Genomic DNA, 27,911 nt, shown 5'->3' with positions numbered 1-27,911 from the left:
GCCCCTGCCTTCAGGCGGCTTCTACTTCCTGCTCTACAAAAATCTATGAGGCAAGGAAGAGACACCAATTTGAAATATCCTTGGGACAAAACAAACTAATAATTCAATAAGTTGTCATTTCACAAATGACTCAATAAATGATTATCATTTCACAGAGAGGTGAACACTCAATAAATAATAGCTAATAATATAATATGTTTGTTTTAGCTAGCCTTGGGAACACCCACTTTTTTTTTTCTTGGATGGGTGTTGATGGAGATAGTTTTCTTTCTGGTGAATTTTCTTTTTCTAATTTTTCCATCCCTTTTCTATTCCCCTCCATTTCCTATATTTAAAAAAAAATTCTTAAACTCAGTTATGCCAACTATAATCCTAACTCTCCCTGTGTATGCTCTAGCCAAAGGCTACACTAGGGAGAGGGTGTGGACTGATGTTTGGGTTCGTTGGGTATCTTAGGACGTGGATGAGCTCAGCCTGCTCAGCCCCAGCCTGCCTCTCTATTTAAAATGTTATAAACTAAAAGTTTGGAAAAAGAGGATGTGAGAAGGAGTGGATTAAGTTACACAAAAAAGGAAATTAGTTGTTTACTGGATGAAAAAAGAACACGTAGCATGGTCACTAATTTTATTGTGAAAAACACTAACCCATATATTATAATAAAGGTACTTGATGCAATAATAATAGAACTCAACTAAGTTCATCATTGATGGAGATTAATACTATGTCTCAAAATTGTAATTATTTGAAATTCAAAAGGAAGAAAATTAAATAACCATTGTCTTTCCCATTTTCTAGTAAATGACATCAATTTGTTCAGCAATATGGTTTTATTTTTCTTTGTTATCTAGTCTATAAAACAAGAAATATAATCCTGCTGAACTTATTTGAGGTCATTTGTGATAAAAAATTATATGGTTCAGAAAATACCCCCCAATCCTGCCCATTCATTTTAAATTGTGTTTCTTCCAAGTCAATTTTATCACATTGCTGCTAATATCATAACATGGGAGATTAACTACCTCTAGATCAAGTTAGGTAAGTTTAATTATGGTCCCATAATGAGGAACATCCTCCTCTTTTCTAAAAGCGAAAGGCTTAATAAAGTTGTACCAGTTACCAAACAATTCTAAATTTAACAAACAATTCTAAATCGGGTAACTGGGGGAAATTGAGGGAATAAAAGGTTGAAGAAAATAAGGGATTTAATGCTCAAATTGGCATACAATTTGTTAGGAGATGTTTCTTGCTAAAACCATCCATGTCGAGACAGAGAGACAGAGAGAGAGAGAGAGTCTTTCTAGGGCTGTTTCGATAAACAAATGTATTTATAAGAACACATCAGCCATGAAAATATCTTTTAACCCTCTACAGCTGGTGACTACAGCTGTTATCCTAAATATTATACTGAAAACACACAGACCATACTGAGATATTGAGAGAGAATTCTTTTGGAGAGGGAGTCTTTCATTTGACATAAGAGAAATGCCATTTATTCGGAAGTTAGTTAATCCCACTCACTCAGCAGTGGGTGATGGCTCTCGTGAGCAAGAGCTTCTGCCCCACGAGCCTCCGGACTCTTTCCCACAGACCAGGAAGAGGAAATGGACGACACCAGTAGAGAAATTTGCAGCAAACTTGTAAAAAGAATGACTCCGGGAGGAAACAAGGATGGCATGCACGTTAATGAATACTTACATAAATGTCTGCACCATAAAATCCATCCTGGTAAACAACACTGCAAGGGTGCACACACAAAGAAAAACATCCATATTAGTGCATTTCCCCATGCAGACACACCAACCCCTGCACTGGCAAAGTTAGTCTGGTCACAAGATCCAAAACACAGGAACTGAGGATAGTTTTCACATTGGTTAAGGAGGCTGGAGACAACAGCAGTCGATCAGACTGAGAAAATTAGGCTGGGGTTTGGTGTTGGACCAGAATCAGGATGTGGTGGTGTGCTGGGTACCAGACTTCCCACTCTTTCAGGAGAGGATGCAGAAATGCAAAGAGGATTGAGGGTGATTTTAAGTGGCCTAGACAGATATGAGGGTCCGAGTTCACATTCACTCAAACCACATGGCTCCCCCCGGAAAAAAGGCATCTGCTTAAAATATATGATTGATAAGGACAGGGATGCAGATTGTCGCATTTTCAACATAGGTTATAGCTGAATATCCTTAGGGGAGCTGGACAACCCAAATGATTTCAGAAATTTTCCTCTATATTCTTTCACACTGCAGTATTATATTTGGTAATTCCATGTGCCACTCTTTTACAGTAAATGTAGGAGAATATCTCTAATTATAGATGTGTGTGAGCATGTGTGTGCAAGAATATGTGTCTTTGTTTATATGTGTGTGCTTTATGTGCCTGTGTGTGTATATATGTGTTAGTGTGCATGCGAATGCATATGTGTGCATGTATATACCATGCCCATGTGTATAAGTGCATGCGTTTATGAACGTATATGTGTGTAGTAGAGTGTTTGCATGTATATGTATGTCTGTGTGTGTGCTCATGTGTACATATGTGTGTGCATGTATATATCTGTGTGTATATTCACAGAAATTATATCCAGACTAAGCAAAACCCCATATTATAACTGAACAAGCCTGGCCTCACAGCAATACACTGATCACTACCCATATAGTCAGCCCAGAGAGAAAGAACTTCATAGGAGGGGGAAAAAAAGGATCCTGGACTTCTCCAGAAGTTTCTTGGTATACCTTGAGTGAAACAGCCAGGAAAAGAAGCTCACAGCTATGTGATCACGGGAAACTGACTTAAAATTCGTAAGCATTACACTAGGTCTAATGAGGATCATGTGTAGCCTGCACACCTCACAGGCTTTTGTGAGGATCACAGGATATCGTGAATGTAAAAACATGTGCTTCTAAATGCATGGTTTCCAAAGGATGGTAGTTGTTATTAATAACCTTCCCTGAAATCTCCCCACAGAAGTTATAGATGATTTATGATTCTGGCAAAGGACCAATGAGTCCCACCATCGGATGGAGCTGGGGTTCTAATAGAAGCACCACTTAGATTATCAAAGGATTCCAGCAGGTTTCAGTAGCAGAGTGGACCCCCATGTAAGCCAAGCACATTGAGCCAAGGGAAGGCACTTGACAACACACACACACACACACACACACATGGCAGTGACACTGGTTTGCTGGAGAACACTGTAGTGTGCTTCTCAGAGCTTTTCAGAGTTGATTGGCTAAACCGCAAGTACCATTATCCTTAAAAACGTGGCAGGGATTTCACATGCTAAGGAGGTTGGTAGGAATCGCTTTCAGCCGTTTTCATTTTGATCTGAGAGGGCTACAGTTCACGAGAGCACTTGTCAAGCAGCGTAAAACCCTAATCCGTGATACTGAGGTGTGCGGCATCCTGAGCTATGCTTTGAAGTCTCTTTCAGCACTTCCAGCATAAAAAGATAGTCTCTGTTGGGGGTCAGAAGGCAGGGCCAGCCTCCGCCAACAGGACTTGGAACAGATCTGATGAAACGGGGGAGAGCAACAAATATTTAGTTTGGGCCCAGAACCACAGAGCTGATCACTGAGCCATATCAAAACAGCTTCTGTCCCAGTCTTTCATGCCATCATGCCTGTGCACATGCTATTCCTTGTGCTGGACAGTCTTTTCTCCCAACATCCTCATCCAAAAGCAGATCACCATTCAAGAGACAAGTTAGATGGGAAACACATGGGCACCTGGATCACAGCCTCAGCAATCAGCAGCTATGTGCCTTGGACTAATTAATCACTTAAGCTCTCCGAGTTTCATTCACTCATCTGTAAAATGGGGAAGAGCAAAGTGCCCACCTCAAGGGAGGATTCAATGAGATAATGCATGCAAAGTAATGAGCAACGTAGTCAACATCGTAGCTCTCATTAAATGCCACTATCCCTATGAGCTTTATCCAATGCCCACCTGAAGCTGTTTTCCCTCCTTCCTGTAAACACCCACATCACTTTTTATGACCCTCACTTGAGCTACTCATCAATTTCTGCCTCATATTAAAGGTATGTATGCATGTGGCTCACTTTGCCGTGAAAGTTGCACCCAATGGCTTACTCAATATTCTGTCTCATTTAGAACCTAACACATTACTTTTCACCTAGAAGATGTACAATAAGTATCTGTGGAGTGAATATTGGACATATTATAAAGGGGAGGTTGGGCATTAGAAGGTGACACAAAGTAATTCACTTATCAACTCCAGCCAGAATTCAATAACCGATTAGGAGGAGGGATCCTGCAGTCTCAAGTTTGTCTCTGATCTGGTTAGTCAGCATCAATGGCTGTTGTCAATAGGAGAGGAAGAGGGGAATAAGACTCAAAAGCTGGACCCTGACTTAGGAGAATAGGGTAAGAGGCTAGACAGAAAGTGATCCAGGTGTGAACAACATAATATTTTAACCAAAGATTAATATATTTTAAATATGGAAAACAATGCCTTTTTCTAAATATTTGTAGAGGGAGGCCCAGTCTTGTCTGCTCTTCTGTGAGTAATGGAGAGAAGAGCTGAGCCTAGACTGTGGGGGGTTGTTGCAGCGGGCATGGGGTGTGGACCAGGAGTGGCCGAGGCTGAGCTCTGGCTGGGAAAGTGGCCCTTTCTTTTGCCAGGACCAGTGCTTATGCACTGTGGTCCATTGTGTGTCTCCATGTCAAGCATATTTGTACCAACAACTTCCAGAAGTGAGAGAAGAACAGGCCCTGATGGTTGCCTCTGTCTTGATCAGTAGGGTAACCTAGTTGCCATGCTTTGCCTTCCATCGTGGGCCATGCAAAATTGCTTTGGGACTCTGACATCCCCCAGTTATAAGACAGAGAACCAAAGAGAAAATGTGATCTAGGGTCCACATTTTGACAAGCTCAAACAAACTGAATGATGAGTACTATTTTTCCGCTCTTGAAATGCTTATTGTACTCCAACCACGATGCCAAGGCACAGAGAGCAGAGAGAGCAAGTCCACCCATGAAGTCCACACTCAGGAAGCTTACAGGGAGTGGGGCACACAGTCGCAAAGCCATGTGCATAAACATACAACTGTAGCTGTGATGGGTGCTGTGGAGGAGAGGAATAACAGCACTCTGAACGTGTCATGGAAGGAGGAGGGCCAGCAACAGAGCAAATGCCACAGAAATCTCAAAGCCTTAGCCAGGCAGAGAGGTAGGAAGAGCAGGCAGGGCAAAGGGAACAGCCTCTGCAGGGCCCAGTGTCTAGAGGGTACCGGGCTCCTTCGAGGGCCTGCAGGAACGGCATAATCTCTAGCTTTGGGGGGTTCAGAGGCCCAGCACAATGTGGTGGTTTCCTGAGAAAGGAAATCAAGAATTCTGTCTGCTATTCTAGACCACACTGGGTAGGGATTGCTTGTTTTCATGGAGTGCAACACCTGCACATCTTGGAGAGAAATACATGAGAGGATGAGTGATCTACCTTTATCACAACTCTAGGAAACAAGGAACCAAGATGGTTGTCCTCACTGGTAGTGTGAAAGGAAGCCACTTCATGGGTTGCCAGTTTCACCAGAAGGCTGTTTTTTTCCCCTAAGCTACTATTAATAGCATGAGCACAAATACTCCTCCTCATTTATAGAGCAATTAGTATGTGTCAGTCCCTAATCTAAGCATTCTGTGCTCATTATCCTGCTTAATCCTCATGGTAGTCCTATGAGATGGAGAATATCATCATCGCCTCTTTAGATATAAAGAAACTGAACTGGAGAAAGCTAGGTACTGACTAAGTGGGATTCTAGCCCAGGTAATCTGGCTCCACAGCCCAAACTTTAATTGCTATGGCAGGCAGCAATGGTCAAACTTCAGTGGGCATCAGAATCACCTGGAGGCCTTGTGCAAACACAGGTGGCTGGGCCCACGCCCAGCCCAGAGGTTCTGAATCAGCAGATCTGGATGGGACTCCAAGAATTTGCATTTTTAACAAGTGATATGTGATGCTGATGCTGTTGGTCCGAGGACTGGTAGACTCACTGCTCTATGGACCACCATCCTCACGTGCTATTTTACTTTATATTTGAGACAACACTGAAGGTCAGCTTCCTAGGTTTTATTCTAAACAGAAGCTGGTGACAGAAAAGCTCTTATAAAGTCTCATGCTGGTTTCCCAGAATGTATCCAAACACTTTTTAGAGCCCCATGAAACAGGTGCACTTAAAATATCAGATATGCAGGGGAAGGAGGGCAGGGTTCGATGTGTAGTTTGCATCTACAGATAAATTAACCATGGCCCTGTCACCAGAGAAGGGAGTTACCATCATGCATGGAACAGGTGCAGCCCTATTTTAATGCAGAGGCGGTCTGTCTAGCCATGCAAAGGTAATTGTATTGCCTGTCAATCACTTTGGGACTGCAATATGCTTTTGCAAGAACATAATGCAAATGCACATCTCATTTTCTTAGAAAGGTAATAACAGTAGTTAAATATTTGGATGAATGCAAGCAGGGGATGATTGCACTATAGCAAATTAGTTTACTTAAAAAAACAGGAAAGGAAAAAAGTACAGGATGCCCAAACTATACAATCTGTTTGTGTAACATAATATAACCCAACCACAAATATATTCTTGAAGGAAAGGTTATTTAAAACTGCTCTACCATACCTCCCCTTCCAACTGGAAAGTAAATTAAATTTTTTAATGTGTTCAAATCTAGCTGTTTTTGAATGGATATCAGGTGGGTCCACGAACTTCCTGGCATTTGTACAGAATGGTGTGTGTGCGAACACTTTCCTAGGGAAAATAGATATTTTTAATTCGATAACCAAAGGCAACTGTGACATCCCACTCCTCCTCCCAAAAGTTTAAGAATCACTGATTTATGGTGTTGTTTATAAATACACTCAATTAAGAGGCTTTCTTTTTAATGTAAGAGGTTACATTTTAAAACTGGCTGAGAATTTACACAAGAATTCATACCAAAAACAAATGAACAAGGTAGAGAGAATTCTGGAAAGTATGCTGAGAATACATGATGATGGCTTTAGTTCCTAGTGTTTATATTAGATGAGAAAGTTCCTAAGCATCAGATAATACAATCTGAGGATTAGACATTTATAAATTAAAACCCAAAAACATGGTTGATTGATAGACAGAAAGGTCCACACACAGTCCTAGAGGCTGGCATCAGAGGCTTTTTCAGGACCTAGCCTGGGAGCACTCCCACAGGATCTACATATGGGTTTCATTCTTGCACTGGCCAACTTTAGGAAGTTTTCTCCTGGCACACTACCACACCTCTCCTGTACCCAAAGTAGCACAGAGTCTCCTCAAAATACTTCTCGAGGTAACTCTGAGAAGCTGTACTGAGATGTGTCATAATTAACTACCTGAGACAGTACAGAACATCTTGTTCAAAGATACCCAGAGAACCAAGACCAAAACCCTACAGCAGATGCTGGATGCCTACCTTAGAATAATTAATAATTTAAAAAATCTCTTATGGTGCTACATTAGAGCACCCTACTGTATGCCCAGACAATATGCATGGTACACAGTAGGCACTTGATAAGTAGCTGTTTAATAATTCATTAACTAATTAATTAAGAACAAGAACTTGGTGAGGCCAATCTAGTGGGATTCTTCTGGGAGGGTATTGGGGTTTAGCTGCTGTCTGCAAACATCAGATGTTGTATTGAGTCTGGTGGGCATGTCTCCAATGTTTCTACCTGCCATCTTCATCCATAGATCATCAGTCTGCAAGCTCCCTTGGATGGCAATCACCCAATGGGTAATTTATCCCAAATTTGAGTCACAGGAAGACAGACTGGACATTGTGGCTTCTCTAAGGAAATTGACTCCAGGATCAAATGCAAGGAGAAATATGGAGAACCTAGTCCATTCAGCTCTCTCTGAGACTGTTCACTAGTTAATATTTTATTTATGATCTACCTATTCCATAAACTATTGAGGTACCTCTGTCCAAAGCCAACTGTAGCTTGTGGGGAATGGAGGTCTGCGACTTGCAGGTGCCCCCCAGAAAAGGGGTAAGTGATGCAGAGAGGGAGAAGGAGAGATGTAGGATCTGCCTGTGTACTCAACACAAGCAAAAGGCGACCTTGAGAAAGAGAAGAGTATGGACAGCTAATAAAAAGTCAATAATTACATCAACCTCAACAACAGTAGCTACAGTTCACTAAACACATGTCACACGGTGGACCTTACCAAGTCGTAACCTTCCATGGATCTCCCTACTTCATTCTCTATCAACTCTACAGAGGCAGATATAATCTTCACTCTCCTGTTATGTGTCTATAGAGATCAAGTCAGCTACCCAGGGTAGTATGAAATAGAACAGTGAAGGCAATCTTATCTGCCCCAAAGTCCATGTCTTTATAGGACTGTAACAATCCTGCAGACTGTGTAGACACTAGCTTTCTAACTCATCAGCCACTATCAATTAAGGCTGGCAATCCATAGGGAGTCGGCTGGCTTAGTCTAGGGTTTTCCACTCATTCCTATGATCCCTTCACAGTCCACAGCAGAGCCCCTCACCATTCCCCCAGGAATGATCATGCATTAATATCCTAAGAAATTTCTATTTAACTATGTGAGAAAGAAGAGGATAGGGCCTCTCCATAACCTATGTTCTTTAGTTGCTGGGAGGGACTTCAGAAAATATCAGGATGTGGAGGGGAAAACTAAATCAATAAAAGGAAATGGATGAATGTAAGGGCACCCTTGGTGAACCTCCTGTATGACTATCTGGATGTTGTATTTCTCCAATGGTCATCCAAGGCTCCACAAAGGTAGCCATGGAGGTTCTGTGGGATTTTCTTTTTTAATCTCCCAGAAAAAAAAATATTGAAACCATACATGGACATAGAATAAATGACACATTTTTGGTTGGAATTTTCACAACAAAGTATATCCACGTGATACTTTATGAAGAACAGAGGTTTAGTTTGGCAGTTAGATATGGCTTCCACTGGGGACAGTGGGAAAAATTACTTCTTCCTTAATAAATACAGTTTGCTAGGTAGAAAAGATGAGGGTCACTGGGTGAGGGGCAGAATCACAGAATGAGATCTTAACGCGGCAATTTGGGAAATTATTGGACTTAAATGTGTCCTGTATTTCTTCTTTTCCTGGAAGACATCTCTAAACATCTTAGCTGGGCCCTTTCTTGGTGCTCACGAAACACCATACCTTACCACATTTGTTGAAATTGTTAGCTTATATGGTGCCCCCTGCCCCCAACTGGAAGAAACTCCTCTGAAGGTACCATTTGCCTAAGCATCCCTAGTGCACAACAGTGCATGGAATATGATAGATGCTAAGTCAACAGGTGTTAAGCTGAACTGGACTGGAGTAAAGATGTTAGTCAAATCTAGAAATCTTTCCCCAAAGGACTTTAGAGACAAATTACAGGAAATCCACAAGATCTCCTGAACCACCTGAATCCTGATCATGTCAACTCCTGGAAACAAGAGTGGGTTTCCAACCTCTCTGCTACTTGCTTCCACTCAACGCAAGATCAGGGCCCTCCTCCAGCCCATCTCTGTTCTCCTTTCCAAGTGGGCTGCATCCCTGTAGTCTCCTTCAGCCTAAGACAAACAATCCAGACGAACAGGGAAACCTTCATTTAAGATGCTGGGTTCACATTTTCTCATTTGGTGCCTGTGCAGCCCAGGCAATTGGTAATCCAGCCAAACACCCAGGCAACTAGCTGAATTTCCTCCTTTTCAACCAGCACATTGCCTTTATAGAACCTGCGGACATGGACACACAGCCCTAGCCCTTCTGCTCCTTCTCCTTCTCCCATCTTGGGAATTTTATCTTACTACTAAGTGTGGTATCAGAATTCCAGTCATAATATTATCAGCAAAGAGGGACAATCCACTATTATAACCAAAATGATTAGGAATATCGCTGGAATATTAAAATTAAATCACATCCGAAGCAGTCACAAACACATTGTCGCACCATTTGGAGATGGCAGTGTCTCTCCCTGGTGAACGTGGCATTAATTAGTTATGCATGGTTATTTCCGGCAAAGAGCAAGTTCATTATAAGTTAGCAAATTTCAATTTTACAGCAGGTGTGTGATTTTGAGATTTTTATAAATTGTTCATGTGAGGATAAGTAATTTCACTTTAGTTTTTTCTGTTCAATATAGTAGTGACATACTGAGGGTACATACACTGGAAAGCTACAATTACCATCTACTAAGATGAGATAATGATTTTCAGACAAACTAATGTGGTATAAACATGCAATTTTGCATTTATAGCTTATGAATCTTGCTTTAGTAATTACCTAGAGGGTAACTTGGTGTTTTTATTTTCCTTCATAACTCTTTGTGTGACCTCGGGAGTAACAAATCTTTATTTCTGCATTTCTGGATCTATAAAATGGGCTCAATACTATGCGGCTGGAGATAATGATTATACTGTTAATGACTTCTTATGTCGTGTGGTAGACATATAAGGCTTAGGATATGCAGATGCATTATTTTTTGTTTGTTTGTTTTCAGATGCATTATTTTGGAGGTGGGGAGAATTTAGGGCCAATTCATCCTTGGTTTATTATTATCCACCATATTATCTGTAAGAATTTTTTTTGCTATTGTCTTGTCCACTAAGAAGCTCAGAACTGACCCAGCTCTAATGACGACACAAGAAACGATGGACATTGTCTTCTTTCTCTGTGTTTATAGTTCCTTCCTGATGATTTCACCTAGTTTCATTTCTTTATATTCTTAACTTTGTCTCATTGCATTTGTTTTTGAAACACTTCAAATGCTCACTTTGGAATGGGTGAGATATGAATAAATAATGAAAAAAGAGTGTTTCTCTTTGTCATCAGCACAATAGAGAGATGATCTAGGCTAATTCAGGCTTTCTAAAAGATTTATAAACAACAGGGCTATAAAAAAATGCATTTAACCCTTTTCATACAGTCCTGAATACAGCTATATTCTTTATAGAGAACAGAAAGCCAGTCACTGGCCAGCAAAGCCTCATGCCAGACTGTTGTGGGCATAGCTGAGTTTTCCTTAGAGCTGTGCTAGTGACATTTGGGACCTGAGAACTCTTTGTGTTGGAGTCGGGGGTGGGGGCAGGGGCTGTCCTGTGCATTGTAGGATGTTGAGCATCATCCCTGGCCCCTACTCACTAGATGCCATTGCACCTCCCTGCTCCTGTTGTGACAACCAAAAATGTCTCTGGACATTCCAAATGTCCCCTGAAGACCACTGCCTCAGAGACACCCCTCTCTTCCTGACTCCAGGGATGCCAGAATGTTCTAGAACGATCCCTAACAGGAAGGCAAAAAGGTAGCATTTCAGGATTGCAGTCCACCACACAAGTACCATTTAAAATTTTTTTGAGCATTCACCACCATTCCCTGATATTCACTTGACAATACCAAAGGCTGTGTGCAGAAAGACCAAACTGGCAATGGGGAACAATCCATTTGCATTTTCCTCGAGAGGGGAAAGGAAGGCAAATGCCATTTTGGAAAACCCAACTAAAACAGGTCTTAATTCCAATTTCATTGAACTTTAAAGAGTTTGCATTTGACTCCACACCTAATTTTCTCTTCTCAGTCAAAGGTTCAAAAATCTTGAAGTGCAAGGTGTCTTTGGGGAGGGGAGCAAGACCACCTCAGCGACTTGTATGTTTGAAAACCTCACCTCCCTCAGTGGAGGGATTCAAGGGGCAAATGTGATCCAACCTCCTTAATAACCAGATGTTTGCAATCATCAGAAATACATCTTTGGCTGTAACCATGTCTCTGTTCTCCAGCATTCAGTCTCAAAGAGAATTTACATAACAACATGTGACATGTAGAATGCTTAAAGGCACCAACCATGACAGGACAAATTACACTCATTTTTCAATACTCTGCAAGGTGCTCCACTGCAGGCGCGCGCCGGGCTGCATGCTGGGGCGGTTCTGGTGGGACAGTCAAGACCAGCATGCGCTCGCAGACGGGAGGGGGCTGGTGCAAGGAGGCCCGCCCCGGGGGGCTGCCCCACTTACCCGCCGTAGGCCGGGATCGGGGGCGGGGGCGCCGCGGCCCGGAAGGTGTTGTACACGGTGCGGCCGCGGCCTCGCAGGTGCGCCCCTCGGTAGGCGGCCGCAGCGGTGGCGGCTGGATACGGGAAGCCGGGCACTGCGGGGCGAGAGGAGAGAGCAGGGCGAAGGCTTTGAGATGCACACCTGCCTTTGAGGGAACGACCCCCTTCCGACCCTTCTCCCTGCTGGCCAAGGCCAGACACCTGCCCCCCTTCCAGGAGTCGGAGGTCTAAAGGTGAGCGGCAAGGCGCAGGCCAAGGTCTGATTCCAGAGCCTATGGGCTAGTTAAGACGGTGGTCCCTGTGCCCAAGAGAATATGGTAAATGACAAAGATTCACGAAGAATTCTTAATAACAGGAGAAACTCTCACTGCCCAAACTACAATTTCTAAAAAGGTGGATTGCAAGATGTATGTGCAATGTGTTCTCAACCTCTATCCTATGAATCTATTATCTATCTGTCCGCATACATACATATACACACATATGTATATTGTGTCTAATATATATTTATGTGTCTGAGCACACAATATACATATGTGTGCATGTATATATGTATGTATATTGTGTGTGAGTGCACAACATACACACGTGTATGTGTATGTATATGCATGTATGTGTGCATATGTAAATGTGTGTTTATGCATATTTATATATGCATGTGTATGTACATATGTATACAATTGTATATACATATACACACATATTTCTATGTGTTCATAGTGTCTGTGGGGCGAAACTGCAAGAGTAAGTGTTAGTTGTCTATAGCTTTCCCCATCCCATTTTTATTTCCCACACTTTCCTTTATGTACATATATTGCTTGTTAAATTTTTTTAACTGAAGTACTGTGTTCGTAAAGACACATGTATGCATCCTAAGCATACAAATCCCTCGTGCTCCAAGAAACAAATCATTACCAACGTCCCATCAGCCTCTTAACCATTTATACAGCTTTTAAAGCACACACAACCATCACCATTAGAGAGAAGTCTGGGAACTCAACTTGTAAGAAGAGGGTGTGGGCAGGGGTTTCTTCCCTGGGGGAAAATTCTCTGAGCAGAATGACTTGGTGAGGAGTCTAGAGGGAAATGCTTGAGACCTCTAATAATTAATTCTGTTTCCTCTGCCTGGGATATCTTTCCTCCTATCGCATGCAAATCCTAACCCATGAAGCCGAAGCCTTCAGGAAACCACGTCTGCCTTCCGGCTCCTTCCCCTTCCCTGAATCTCACAGTGCTCCCACTGTGCTGACCTTGCTTGTCCCATCCCACTAAGCAGCAGGCAGTGGGGCCCAAAGCGCATCCCACGGAAGGGTTGCTTTTCGGGGAAAGCACAGTGGGAAACTCTCATGGGGCATTGGTTTTGAGAAGAGGAGAATCAGTCCTTTGTTACGTTTTATCTCTCCAATTCGTCTGCAAGCTCCTTGAGGCCTCCTCCATATCCCATCGGTCTTTGCATCTCCCTGTGCCTCCCCAAGTCAGCAGAAGCCTCGATTTTATCCACAGTAGGTTCTAAATATTGGACACCTGAAGGAATGTACCGATGACTTAAATACATGAACAAGGGAAGGAAGTCGTGGGCTGTGGTCAGGCCAAACGATTGGCAGGCTATCCAGTAAACCTTCTCTCCTTGCTCCATTTTCTTCTCTCATCCTGCTTACCCAATAGGAGCTTTGAGGATTTCCAAAGAGAGGCAGACGGGTGGAATGAACCATGGTGGGATGGGTTTCCTCCCTGTGCACAGTCCTCCCTCCCCTGCTCCATCTCAGCTGCAATTTCATACAGTGTTTGTAATGACATGCAAGGCTGAGGAGGACACAGAGTTTCTTTTGGCATGATATGAGCATCAAGCCTCAGAAAGGCCTTATAGTGAAGAGGGCTTACAGAACAGGCCTTGGTTAACTCAGCACACCCAAACTTCACTCCTTCAGGAACTCTATTTTGCAGGACACCTAACCTCTTGCAAGGTATTGTATTTCATATTGTGCTAAAGCTGTCTCTACCCTATATCCAACCGCCAAGATGGGCTTTTCCCCTTCCTTCCATCACCTTCTGTAATAGAAGCCTCCACACCATCTCTTCCCATTCCTCCCCACCCAAGTCCTTGGACGGAGTATGTTTGTAGTTGGGTAGATTGTACATGGTACCATGTAGCGTGATGGGGGGCAAGGTTGGGGGGAGACAGAGGGAGTAGGGTTTCCCATAGAAGACATTCCTAATTCTACACCACCTCATGGAATTGCTTGCACTGGAATATAACCTTTGAACCCAAAGTGAAGACTGCCTGGCTATCATCTGGAATTCTCTGTGTGTTCTCAAATGGCAAACAGCCAGCCTGTTTCATGGATTCCACCGTGTGTTTCTCTCACAATGCTGGTGAAATGCTTAGGATTGTAGGACTATGCCAGAATGGTTTTATCTTTCCGTTTGTGCCTGCGATGACCATACTGGTTATTTTTAACCTTTTTTTAAATTGTTGTTAAAGACAACCATGCAGCTGTACTTAACTCTTGGCTTACCAGCCCTTAGCACTCATGTTTCCTGGCTCGTGTTTCAACTAATGTGCTTGAAATTGAGGAGAGGTGTCAATCTCCATGGGGAAAGCGGGTAAATCCTAATATCATAAGAGCCCAGAAGTCATGAGATAGGAATATTTGCATCAGGACTGGGAAGAAAATGAGTGAGCGTGGTTTTGACTCCACCTCTCTCTTGCCACAGTTCAAATATTAAGTTTTCATAGGAACGCCCTGGATTTTGAAATAAAGAAAATGAAAAATTCACAATCTGGCAGAGCAGCTGGCTGCCTGTGTGAGGAAACACGGTAATTATGCTGACCCATTCATTATCGCCAGCTCCCATGCAGAGTGAGCGAGACAAGATCCCTCTCAGCGACAAGCAGGTTTTACAATAATTCTTGGAGGATTTAGATGTTGAGATATAACATGAAACAGAAGCTCGGCAGTAGAGCGAGGGGAACACAAGCTGCTGAAAGTCTAGAGTCAGGATTCCATTTGGAACCCCCTTTGCTACAGGGAGAAAACGTCCTTCCTGGGCAGGATAAGGTATTTACAGGTCGTAATATGAGGCTCTTTGGGCTCCTCCACACAGGGCACAGTGGAGGGGTTCTTATTTTGTTAAAGGAATGTGGGAAGGACTACACACATCAACTTCCTGGGAGGCTAAGTACCCTTAGGTAAAATAAAGAGGTTCCATAGTTCATGCTTTGGACCAGAGGCTTCATGGAGACAGTACGGGAGTCTCCCAGATGGATGGTTTGATCAGCTATCTCTTTCTTGTTGCCAGTGTAGAGCTGGCCAAGGGGTCTCTTTATGAAGTCTCCAGTTAGTCATCACGATTAATGAGCATTTCCTTCCACCTTCCTTTCTCCATCCATCCTTCTCTCTTTCCCTCCTTCCCTCCTTCCTTCCTTCACACCATTACTCATTTTCTAATCTCCTTCTGGAGAAGGCTGCCACGAACCTCCCCTGGTATACTAGCAATTAAGTAGTTTGGACCCCAGAAATGAAGGAAAAGGGCTCTCACTCTTGCTAGAATGCCAGCTCCATGAGGGCAGTGATCTCCATCTGTTCTGCTTGTTAATGTAGAAGAGTGCCTGGCACAGACCAGGTATCTGGTACATAATGCCATATGTGCCTGGACACCTTTTGGTGGTTAACCAATGTCAGTCTCCTTCTTTCTGGGGGAGTAGAGGCCCTTCCTCTTCACCTTCCACCTTTCATAACACTGTCCTCTATACAAAGTGTCCTGCCCAGGATTTGCAGATAAACAGTATGCAAATAATACAACTTTTACATCTCAGTTGTGAGCCTTATAAAAATAACTCTACATCCATACTTATAGGTACTGCATTGGCCCAGAAACAGCAACCAGACTTGGAATATGTGTGATTCTGAACAACAACAAAAAAAGGAGATGACTTGGATAAACGTATTGAACTTGGAATTCTTGCAAACCCTCAATTCATTTAAATTCACTTTTACTGCTGCAGGTGTCAGAATTTGAAGATCAGTTTCTTGTTCTGGGGGAAAGCAGGACTTTAAACAGTCTCCCCAGACAGGTGGTAGCTATTAAAAGGCATTTAGTCACATGCCTCCCTTCATATAGCCCCAGACAGCACTTTCTGGCAACCCAGCTAATCTCAGTCTCTGAATGCAATAAATGTGTTCAACAAGAAACAACAGAAAATAACAATCTTTATAATCCCTAACTCATTAGATTTGTCATTGTGCCTTCTGTGTTTCTCCCCTTCTCCATTAGAGGATTGTTTCCCCCCATGGCTGGTTTAGGACAGTGTTGCTCTCTTGCCACTAAGACAAATAGTCAATTTCAAGGGCAAAAAAACACAATTGTTTGTCAAGCTTCCTTTAGACTCAAGGTGGGATGGAAGAAAATGATTTTTTTTTTTTTTTTTTACTTGCCTACCAGGTGCGCTGGCTTATAGATGCTGGGATGTGGTTAACTGCATATTTGAAGCAATTAGCTGGATAGATGATTGAGAGACAGATTAAACAAAACCAAAATGGCTTTCTCCTTGAACCACACAGAAAGAAGACATCTTAATGATGTGCTTACTTTGTGGCATGACACTTATCTTTTGTAGAGTGAAACTTATCATGTCATCTATCAATGCCCCAGCCCAGGAGTTTGGATCCAGTAAGTGGGCAATAAATGTTTAATAAATCCAATGCAAAATGCCAAATGGAAACTAACAATATCCTCTCCATTTCTAGAATGGAGTAAATCAATGTTAATAAAAATCATAAACCTGTCACCTTGTCTCATATTTGTAAATGCCTCTTTGTTAATTAAAGAACAACGTGAGAAAGGAAAGACACCAAATTATAGGCATTTCTGAACCTCAGCACTGGAGTTTGATTTTTTTCTAATTGAACTTCAAGTTCATAAACATGTAAACAGACCATCATTGGAAAACAATGGCAAGTATTCAGGTTGCTTTGTGGATACAGTATAAATCTTTAGTTCTTGGCATGAGGGAGACAAGGGAGGGAAAAAACCATAGGTTCATTATACTGGAAAGGTTCCCTCTTCAACCTTATCCAGCATGAATCAAAGTGAAAAATCTGGTATCATTGTGACGAAAATTGGATTTAGCTCATAAGCTAAAAATGAGTTTCTCTCAAAGAAAACAGGGTGAGAGCTTTTGGAGCAAATACCAATTGTGCATCTTGTTGACACATCAGCATTCCCAGCCCACCTACTCCCAACCTTCAGCTAGATTTATACCCAGAGCCTATTTTGAGGGAGGTTAGTGGAGTAACCATCTCAGTTCATGGGAATGAGGAGTTGTATACCGCGGGACTCAATGAAACGGAAACTTCAGGGATGTAACAAGAGGCATGCTGTGACGTGCTCAAAATCAAGGCAAATCAACATTTTTAAGTGGAAGATGTGTGGGTGTATCAACCAGCCAAATGGGCCATTTACTAGAGTGTCAACTGCTTACTGCCTGTCTCCCCCTCCAAGACAAAGCCCCTACCTCCCACCTTCTCTGAGCTCTGCATTCAATGTATTTACAGTGACGAACGCGTGTTCTCCCCCCTTCCCTCTCTTTTTTACGAATATGGTGCTTACCTTCGGAAATAAACACAAATGAGATCATCTCACCAGCCCGGAAATCCCAAGAGAAGAAACACAAAACCAGGGGAAAATACTTGAGGGTTATAAACTGCATATTAAAGTTTTAGAGCTCTGGGAGAGATGGAAAAGTAGCAGATGCAAAAGCCAACAGGGGGGCAGATTCTGCATCAAAGCCATAAAAATATACAACCGCTTTAATGGGCAATTATTCTTCGCATTCGTGCGCTGGTTTGAATTTGCGTGAGGTTGCCAGATGCCCTGGAAAAGGTGTGCCATCAGAATGGATGAGGGGGCTCTCTCTTTGTCCCATTCCTCCTCCTTCTTTGCTCCATAATGCCAACTTTCCCCCACCCTTTGAATGTTTTAAGACTGAGAGATGCTCATGCTAATTTGAGGTTGAATTGTTCTGTGGGTAATTTATGGTAGGAAATAGTCACTTACACAATTCTGGGGGTGCAGATGTGCTTTCAACAGCAGGTTCACAGTTCTGCAGGATTCCCCTTGGGGGATCTCCCGTTCCATGTGCTGGACCATAAATTAAGAAGTGGTATAATAGGTAACAGACCAAGACGAGATAAACAGCCAGTATAGCTCAATTTCAGAGGCAAAGCATTGTGTGATAAACATCACAATGGATTGTCAAAAAAATGGATTTTTTTTCCAAATGGCAAAAATGTTTGCTCATTTTTTCAAAACGAATCTCAAATAAAGGTACATCGAATGGATTTACAAGATAGAATTTATATACAATTAGGTCCCTATCTTTAAATTACACTCAATGGAAAATTTAATATGATGGAGTATGTTTAGTTCTAGGTCAAAACAAAAATGAAAAAGCTTTCAATTTTGTTAAAATTCAGTAATTTCGAAGTTTGGGAGAAAAAGGGGGTTGTTTCATCCATTCAGTCATTTACAAAAAGACCAAAACGGTTGCTTCATTTGTTGGAACCTCTGGTTTTCATATGCACATCTATTTACGCCTGAAACGCGCATTTCGGATTGACTCTTATTCCATTTTTAAATGCATGTTGATATTAAATACTGCTGTTTAGAAGTGAATAAATCTACATTTTGGACAAACAGTTCCTTATAGGACATCCTCATTTGAAATGCATTGAATAGGAAAACAAAAATTTCTAATTAATGTACAAGTCTAATCACCGTTCTCCACATGGAAGAATAATTTTTCACTGTTCATTTGCTCGGTTTAATCTCAAAACTGACATAACAGAAACGGAATGTCCTATAAATCTCCGCTCATTTGTTTCTTTAATATTCATATTCCACTGAACTGCGGCTGCTTGTCGCTGCAGTCCATTACAACTTGCAAAAGTGTCGATAAAAATATTATGAAAGGCAAGATGTGTTTCTTCCCGGCTGCGCGTGCCATTTATTTGGGACAAGACAATAAATGGCTTGTGGATTGTCCCCCCGGCCTGCTGCCTGGTGGCTGATTAGTGATTAATTACCTGGCAGCAAATTGACATGGCACGAGGAAATTGACCCAGCCCTGATTAATTAACTTTTTATGGGCGGTAGTTACTCACAAAACATTGCGCACCATAATTGAATCTCTTTACATAACGTCATGGTACAAAAGTTTTAGTCGAATCTAAATTAACCAGAAGTTTCTAGGCTGTTATAGGTCTGATTAGGATGTGTCGAAGGAATTGGCAAGACCTTGAACTTGGAGAGAAGTGCACGTTTTTGTAGGGAAAAAAAGATGGTGACACTGTACTGGCTGGATTGCCCAAGCTGAATTTATTGACCTAAATCTTTACTGGATGAAGCTAACATGCCTCATTTGCCTCCAAGCCTCCTCTGGCTGCGGTTTCTCAGCTGCTTTTGCAGGTTCTCTTTCCTTTGTTCAGTCTCTAAACAAAGTTGATTCCCTAATTCAAATCTTGGTTCCAACATCATCTCCTCCTCCAAGGGCTTTTCCTCTCTCGACATGTCCAGACTCCACCACTGTCTCTATCACATCACTCCTATTTATTTTCCTTCACTTACCAGTCTCTTACCACCTCATTTGATTGTGACTTCATTATATATCTCTCTGTTGGGATATCCTGAGGACTTGGTTTTGCGTCTCTAGCACCTAGAGGGGTAGCTGGCTCAAGGTAATCCCTGAAATGTTTGTTGATTATATTGTCAGATAAACTTGGAATGCCCTAAGAGTTCACTTACAGAGGAAAAATGGGTGATGGTCCTTGGACCTGTAAGAGGTGCTAATGTTGTTTATGAAGGATGCATATTCTAAGAGAAAGTCTGGTTTAGTGAGGACATTAGTGATGAGGAACTCTGGACCTCACCTGTCTAAAAGTCAGGCAGCGGTAACTGGAATAATCCAAGCACGATGGGATTACAGTCATCAAAATTCCAACCTCTGTTACTCCATTATTGGATGGAGGAGATTCAACCATATGATATAACAGCTACTATTTGCTAATACTTGCTAATCGCCAGACCCACTGATTAACCCACTAACTCCTCACAAAACCACATGAACCATGTATTATTGCTATCTTTACTTTCCTCAAGAAGAAAGGAAGACATAGAACAGCTCAGAAACTCGCCCAATGATCTGAACCCACGCAGCCTGACATGAGAGCCTAGCATCTTATCTACTACCCATGGAGGCAACTAGGACAAAGGTATCCCCTGGCAGCTTTGGGCAAAAACTTTCTCCTTACACTCTCTCCATGCTCCTTAGAGGCTCTCAGTTTTTATTTCCCTCCTATTGCCTGTACAAGCTGCTACATCATCTCCCTACATCCAGAGCACATCCAAGGGAACCAGCCCCAATTCATCATGGACTGAGTTAATTTGCAGGGGAATCTGCTGACAAGCCTCCCTAAGACCTCAATATGCTCCTTGTTGGGGGCAGGAGGTAGAAGGGGAAGGGGGTTGCAGGTGCCATGTCTTCTGTTCTATATTTATGTTCTGAGATTTCAAGACACCTGGAAGGGCTTTGCTCCTTTTCCGCTAATTGGATACAGGCCACAGGGATCACTACTGATTTATGTTCCTGATAAGAGTCCGAGGCAAGCTGTTTCCCTTCTCCACTGGGGTTTATCTTCACATCCGGATGTGAGCCAGGAGGGTCATATACAATCCAAAAATGTTGGGGAAATGGACTCTTCCAGTGATGGGGATCTGGGTTACACTAGTATGGTGTTACACACACACCCTAATTACTGTCAAAAGTAAGGAGCTCCCAATGACTAAATTCAACTAGAAATTTTCTTGAAGATTTGGAAGATTTGATGAAGAAGATTTCATAATATTTGGGAGTGTTGCACTTTTTTCTATATATAATTAATTTGTTAATATTGTTATCAAATATCACTTGACTCACAACTTGGTTAGAAATAAATCTCTTCCTAAAAGAAATGAGTCACCTAGGAAAAAAAATAAAGAAAACTAAATGCAATGAACACACAGGGGTTTACTCTGACTGGTGAGTCTGGTGTTCCCAAAGCAGAAATGTTTCCTAACTTACAAACGAATTCAAAAAGCCGCAACAAAACCCACACACAATGCTCACGCACGGCATGTGAGTATTCTTTCATCATTTAGGTCTTTGTGACTTTGAATAAGGATAGAAGCCTTGGTTTTTAACTAATTGCCACGTTCTTCCTGCTTACCTCCTGAAGTTAGCTGCCCTCTCTTTTCTCCCAGGTTACAAATGGTCGGATTAATCCAACTGACGTGGCGAATGCTGTGGCTGCTGAATGAGCAGTGATGTGCTTTCACTGTGCAGAAGATGTATTTGTGATCTGTCTACTCACAGGTATTGACAGTCCCCCCTGGGCAGGATTTTTGTAACATTTCATTCAGCAAAATGAGAATGAATCTCAATCTTGGAGCATTTAACTTGGCAGAACCGCGGAAGTATTTGCAAAGGTGCCTTCTGTAGTTTGAAGGAATGCTGAAGACAAACAAAGCCGTGAGATGCTGAGATCTATTTTAATTTGGACGAAGCGATTTGCCATAACCTATTCATTTGACAAAACCTGTACCAGTATCAATTTAGCTTTTTTCAGGCAGCCATGGCAAAAAGCAAATAATTTGTATAAATAATTACTTTATCGAGTGCATATACACAGTAAAGGTTCAATTGTTAAATCATTCATGATCTAGCTAACAGCTGGCTGACACAGCAAGCTCGGTGAAATGCCTCTCCAGGTAGGAAATAAGGCAGGTGTGATAAATTAGCTTCCTTATGCTGGGCTGGATTTCCCATGGTTCTCTAGGGCTGCTGCAACTCCTTAACATGAGGCCCTTAGAGGGGGTTGGCGGTGGCTCATGGGATGGGGACATGATGCAAATACATCATTCATTTCACTTCCAGCCATCACTGTGGGTCTGTCTAGCTGGTTGGTCCCCGTGGAGGCCATCTGATTTTGAGAGTCAGCTTCCAGACTTGAAAGACTGAGGCTTGATCCTTTGAGTGACACCCGAAGCAAACCCGGAGGACAGGTGCCATCTGGACCTAGCGATTACCTGCCTGATATCTAAGCTGGCATTCTCCTGAAGCCCCCGTATAGAACAGACTGAAGGAGAACCATTCAGAAACGGTCCATTTGTCCAGTCACTAGACTAATATAAACCTTCCAACCCAGCTTCTTTGGTGAACGTTCAAAAAGTCCTGGAGAATATAGCTCCTAAGAAAGAAGGGTAAAGTACAGCCATTTATTTGAGGAGATACAATGCCTGATTTATTGCTCACAGGTAGGTGAGTAGGTATTCATGAATATGTTCATGGCAGAGACTTGGCCAAGGTCACACTGTTAGTGCACCATGACAATTTAGACCCAGCTCTGCCTGAATCCAGCTCTTCTCACTAAATCACATTGTTGCTCAAGGAGAATTTTGTAAAACCAATACTAGGGACTAGGATTTGCCAGCAAAAAATGATCTCTGGGAAAGGTTTCTTAGATCCTTGTAACAATTACCAAGGGTGGGGATGGTGTATATCTCCTTGGGCAGGTGTGCCTACAAAGGTGGTTCTTGTGTGTTTGTTTGTTTTTATGTAAAAAGCAATTAGGCATCAAGAGCCTACATTGCATGCAGGCCAAACCCAGAGAGACAGATCTAAAATATGTGGTGTGTTATTTGGTCCTGAAAACTGCATTTTGTGAACACTCCCCTCAAGTTCTACAGTAGCAATAAAATAGCTTTTGGCATGATGGTATTTTTACAGAAATAAAAACATGATCTAAGAAAATTGTGGTTTTGGAGTTCTTAGTGAAGTGAGTGTTTAAATTATTGTGTTTAAATGAACTATGACAGGCTCTTTTCCCTCCAATGGGAGGCAAAGCTCAGCTTCCTTTCATTTATGTGTGCACTGCATGGGGAGATGCGCTTTTGAAGATAAAATAGGCAATGGAGGAGGGGGCTGCCTCTATGGTTGAACACATTTCTATGCAAGAAGCACCAAGAACCCCCACCCCACTGCTTGAATTATATGAGTGTCATTGGATGTTCTTATTCCCCTAAGATCCTAAGATGCCGCTCCCAGCTCTGCAGACTTGGAGAGGGCTTGGCTCAATTTGCAAAGCCTGGTCCTCCAGGAATGCACACCTGCTCCATTGCATCAAGCTGCCCTCCTTTTATATTCTAGGAATCAAACAAGATTTTATCTTTGGCTCCGGCAAATTTCATGTTCGGAGATCTGAACTCAGAATATGTTTTTACCATTTTAAAATCCATATTAGTTTGAAAAAGCAAATGAAGCACAGATGAGTGCTGAAAAAAATAAACTCTTAAGCTTCTCAACCCATTGAAGGATTTCCCTCTCACCCCTGCCGAGGGCTAGTGGCAAGTGGGCATGGCCGAGGAGTTAAATATGGGAGCTGCACCAGGCTGTCTGTTGATCCTCTTAAGAAAATGTGAGCATTAAAAAGTACTTTCTGTCAATGCTATCACAGGACTTGGGGTTTCCAGGGAATTTCCCTAGAACTGCCTCGCTGCCTTTCAGAAACATCTCATCTCGGCCTTGTTCTCTGGCTGTGCACGTGCCGAATCCCAGGGCAACGTAGTTTATTGTTTTAATATCTGTCTGACACAAAGCAAACCATCCTCTGGTGACTCCTTATCTGTCATATGTATTTCTGTGAAAGAAATATCATGACAAATAAGATGTTTGGGGGAACACCACGGGATGGTAGTTTTTGCAATTCGCAGCCTTTTGCAGAAGTAAGACCCCCATCTGAAGAAGACGAAAGCCACCATTCTGCATTGAGATTAATAACCAAAGCACTGGGAGAGTGAGATAGCAGCCGCCTGAAATGTGGCTTCTTCTTTGCAGATTCTTCCCTTTAAACGACTGAGGGTGTTCAACTAGTATTTTTTTTTTAATTTTCCTGAAATTGGTTAAAAAAAAGACAAAACAGGAAGAACAAAGTTGTCTATGATTATGATTCAGCCAAAGTAACCACGGACATCAATGAAGGAGCTAACCCAGTCGGGGTGGTAATGGCTGGGATTGAAAACACAAATGAACCTGTTCTGAAAACTGGTGTCCAGGTGCAATAACTAAGTTAACACAAGAGCTGGTAAAAACCTCTTAAAAACCACCTGTTAATAAATCAGAGCTGTGGTGGGCCATGGGAAAGCAGGGCAGATGAAGCAAAGCAAAGAGATGGTGCTTCATGATGGAGAAAGAATGGTTCCTGGAGTTCATCCATCAGTCATGGTGGCTGGACTGCTGTGTCCAACTGTGGACACTCACCATTCATTAAGTCAGGTATGTGCTATGATTGAGGTGACAGGCAGAGCATGTCACACAGCGGGTGTCTCAAAATCTCTCAACCATGGGTTCAATGAGGGAAATAGGATCTCAGAAGCCAATGTGTCTATCTGTAGTGCAGAATAATGGGCAAAGCAGTGGTATTTATTCAACTACCAAGAGGTATTCAAATGGCAGTGTTCACAGTGGGTTAGTCTCCTGTTGGGTATGGCCTCCCAAATATCCCTATGAGTAATGTGTTTTCAATTCTGAGACCTTAGCATTATATATTGTCCATTATTTGTCTTGTCCACGAGAATGTAGGCACTGTAGAGGCTGATTTGTGGATTTCTTGTCCATGGAGTATTAATAGTGCATAGAATGGTATCTAGCATATAGAAAGAACTTGATAAAGATTGTTGAATGACATAATGCTTTTTTTTATCCTCCTCTCCTATCAAAAGACTGAGTAAAGAAAGTAATGAACTATTTCAGGGATGATGACAGAAGGGACATAGGTATGTAGTCACCATAATGCTGAGCCATAGAGACAGAGGGAGAGCGAGGCACTGATGCTTGATTAGAAGGATCCAGCCTGGAGGGCCTTTTAGACCAGCATTGTTGGGAGTGTGCAGGAGGAAACAGAAGCAGCCCTGGAAGAAGATAAGGATCCTAGGTAAGTTAATAGAGTCTCCCCATTTATACCAGGGAAAGTGGGGCAGGTCTCAGAGAAAGCCAGCAGCACCAAAATAAAGCCTCCCAATCCAGATTTGTTTGTCTGTTGTTTATCGTGACAGCAAAACTAAGTCAATCCATTGTATCTAGACTGAATTTATGTACGTATCTTACTTTAATATGGACCAAGAATAGGGTATTCTCTTTACATGCCTACCTTACATTATTGTTTAAAACGTCACAAAATGGTACAAAAGGCAAAAGGTGCAAGAAAGGGCACACTGAAAAGAAGTCTCCTTTCTACCCGCACCCACAGGTAGCCAGTTGCCCTGTGTCCTGCCCTTTCAAATGGGAATGATGGCCTGACAAGGGGGTTAGTAAACTATGGTCCTCTGGCTGAGTCTGACCTGAAAATTATTTTTGTAAATAAAGTTTTATTGGAAGCACAGCCACACCTATTCATTTATGTGCCGTCTATGGCTACTTTCAAGCTATAAAGACAGTTGAGTAGTTGCAACAGAGACCAGATGGCCTGAAGGCTGGAAATAGTTACTCTCTGGCCTTTTAAAGAACAATTTTGCCAACCTCTGGCCGGAATTGCCTCCCCAGCAATCCTGGGATGGGAAGGAGAAAGCACAACCTTGGCTTGAATGCAGGGGCTGGACAGCTGCTTAGAGGCGCCACTCAACCATCCTCTGCTCAGACATTTCCAGGAGCAGAGGAGTGGCTGTTTCCATCTCTGGTATGCAAGTGTAGAGACTAGGAAGACGGAAGGCTTGGGATTCAGTTAGTCTGGGTTCAAAGTTGATCTAGCTGGGTCACTTCAGACAAGGCCCTTAATTCCTCTAAGTCTAAATTTTCTCACGTGAAAAGGAAGCATAGGGGCCAGGCCAGTGTCGTAGTGGTTAGGTTTGTGCGCTCCGCTTCAGTGGCCCCAGGGTTTGTGGGTTCAGGTCCCGGGTGCGCACCAATGCACCGCTTGTCAAGCCACGCTGTGGTGGTGTCCCATACAAAGTAGAGGAAGATGGGCATGGATGTTGGCCCAGGGCCAATCTTCCTCAGCAAAAAGAGGAGGATTGCCGATGGATGTTAGCTCAGGGCTAATATTCTTCACCAAAAAACTAAAAGGAAGCATAATAATCATACGTATTTCATAGTTTTCTTGTGAGGATTAAGTGAGAAAGTTCATGTGAAGGGTTTAGCAGAATGCCTCACATATGGTAGTTATTATTATTATTATTATTGTTGTTGTTGTTTTCAGGGCTGGAACTAGGGTAAGGCCAGTTAGGCACTCACCTGGGGTGCAAAATTTAAGGGAAGGGGACACCAAAAACCCTGGAATCAAGATAAATCACATTTTAATGCAATTTTTTAAAAAGTTAAAATTATTATTAAAAAATTCATGATGAACAGACTATCAAAACTGAAATAAAGAAGTGCTGAACCATATTGGATCCCAAAGCAAAAGAAAAAGTAATACTCATCCTGTCTCTATGGAAATTTTTGATACGTTGTTCACGAATTTTTTCCATTAATTTCAATTTTTTTAAAATATCGCGTTACAATGTTATTTATGTTGATTACTGAGTTTTTGGCGCTTCTCTAAATTTTGTCTGAGGTGAGTCCCTCACCGGCCTCACCTTCGTTTCAGCATTGATTATTATTCTTTTAAGCAATTCTTCCAGAAAATATAAGAAAAAGCCTTCTCAGAGGCCACCACAAAGCCCTGAGTTACTGGAAAGAGAGAGAGAAAGAAGACACAGTTCTTTAAATCAATGTATCAGTAACACAATGACCTGTACGTGCACTTTCTATTAACTAAACTCAGTCTACTGACATCTTCTGTATTGGGCAGAAGAAAGCAGAAGCCATAAATTAATTTAGGCTGTTACTTTAATTATAGAAACCAATGGAAGTTCTATCAATTACCTAAAAGGAGAACAGTGCAGGCCTGATTTATGTATGTTTCTGCCACTTAAATCACTGTTTTATGAATTCCACACAATTACTTCTATAAAACCTGCAATCAATATATCAATTAAAACTATGCCACTACTACTTGCCCTTGAGTTTCATAAAAGTGACTAAATAAGGAGATGATTTTGCATGTTGATAACATTTAAGTTCCCAAGCATTTGCCTAGGATATCAGCTTTTTTTTCCTGTTGTCAGCGGTGAAAATTTCAGAAGGAATTAACAGACATCTTCCTTTTACTTCAGGATTTGTGATCAAGGATCAAAAGTTCAGCTGTGGCTTCCATGTGACTGTGTGAAAATATACTTGTTTGCATTGATAAGCATATGGAAACATGAAGAAGTTTCTGCTGGAAAATGCTTTTCAGCCCTTGACATATAAAACTGGCACTGCTGTGTCAAGGTACTTGCTATGGACTGAATTGTGTCCTCTATCCCCCAATTCATCTGTTGATGCCCTAATCTCCAATGGGATGGTATTTGGAGGTAGGGCCTTTGGGAGGTAACTAGGTTTAGATGAGGTCATGAGGGTGGGGTCCTCATAAGGGATTAGCGCCCTTATAGGGGATTAATGCCCTTATAGTGTCACATGAGGACACTACATGGTGCCATGAGCCAGGAAGAGAGTTCTCACCAGAACCCCCCACGTTGGCACCTTGATCTCAGTAACAAAGAAAAGACAGACTTATTTGCCTATATAATCAAAAATGTATACTGGAATGTAAGCAAAACCAAATGGCCAAAATAGGAAATATGTTTGCAACATCTACGCTATTCACAGGTTATTCTCCCTAATGCATAATTATCTCTCTATGTGAATTAAAAATAAAATGAGAAAAATTCAGAAGAGAAACGGGCAGATG

The 27,911-nt window shown here is 42.1% G+C and overlaps 1 protein-coding gene across 4 annotated transcripts in view; it reads right to left on the bottom strand.

Moving 5' to 3' along the window:
• Positions 1 to 27,911, bottom strand: part of RBFOX1 (RNA binding fox-1 homolog 1) — a 354,626-nt gene that overhangs the window by 45,798 nt on the left and 280,917 nt on the right. For 2 of the 4 annotated variants that reach the window (XM_087449192.1, XM_014793467.2), the window contains exons 8-9: positions 12,014 to 12,146; positions 1,696 to 1,735 (exon numbers count right to left, since the gene is read on the bottom strand). In XM_087449192.1, the coding sequence (XP_087305318.1) occupies positions 1,696 to 1,735; positions 12,014 to 12,146 (173 nt within the window). The remainder of the gene's footprint in view (positions 1 to 1,695; positions 1,736 to 12,013; positions 12,147 to 27,911) is intronic. The other 2 variants (XM_087449191.1, XM_014793462.2) reach the window with 1 other exon arrangement.

This window comes from Ceratotherium simum, chromosome 26, assembly GCF_057802395.1.
Source record: "Ceratotherium simum simum isolate JZ-2026a chromosome 26, ASM5780239v1, whole genome shotgun sequence".
NCBI lineage: Eukaryota > Metazoa > Chordata > Mammalia > Perissodactyla > Rhinocerotidae > Ceratotherium > Ceratotherium simum.
Note: the sequence above shows the minus strand (reverse complement) of the source record. Positions and strands in the feature narration are given on the sequence as shown.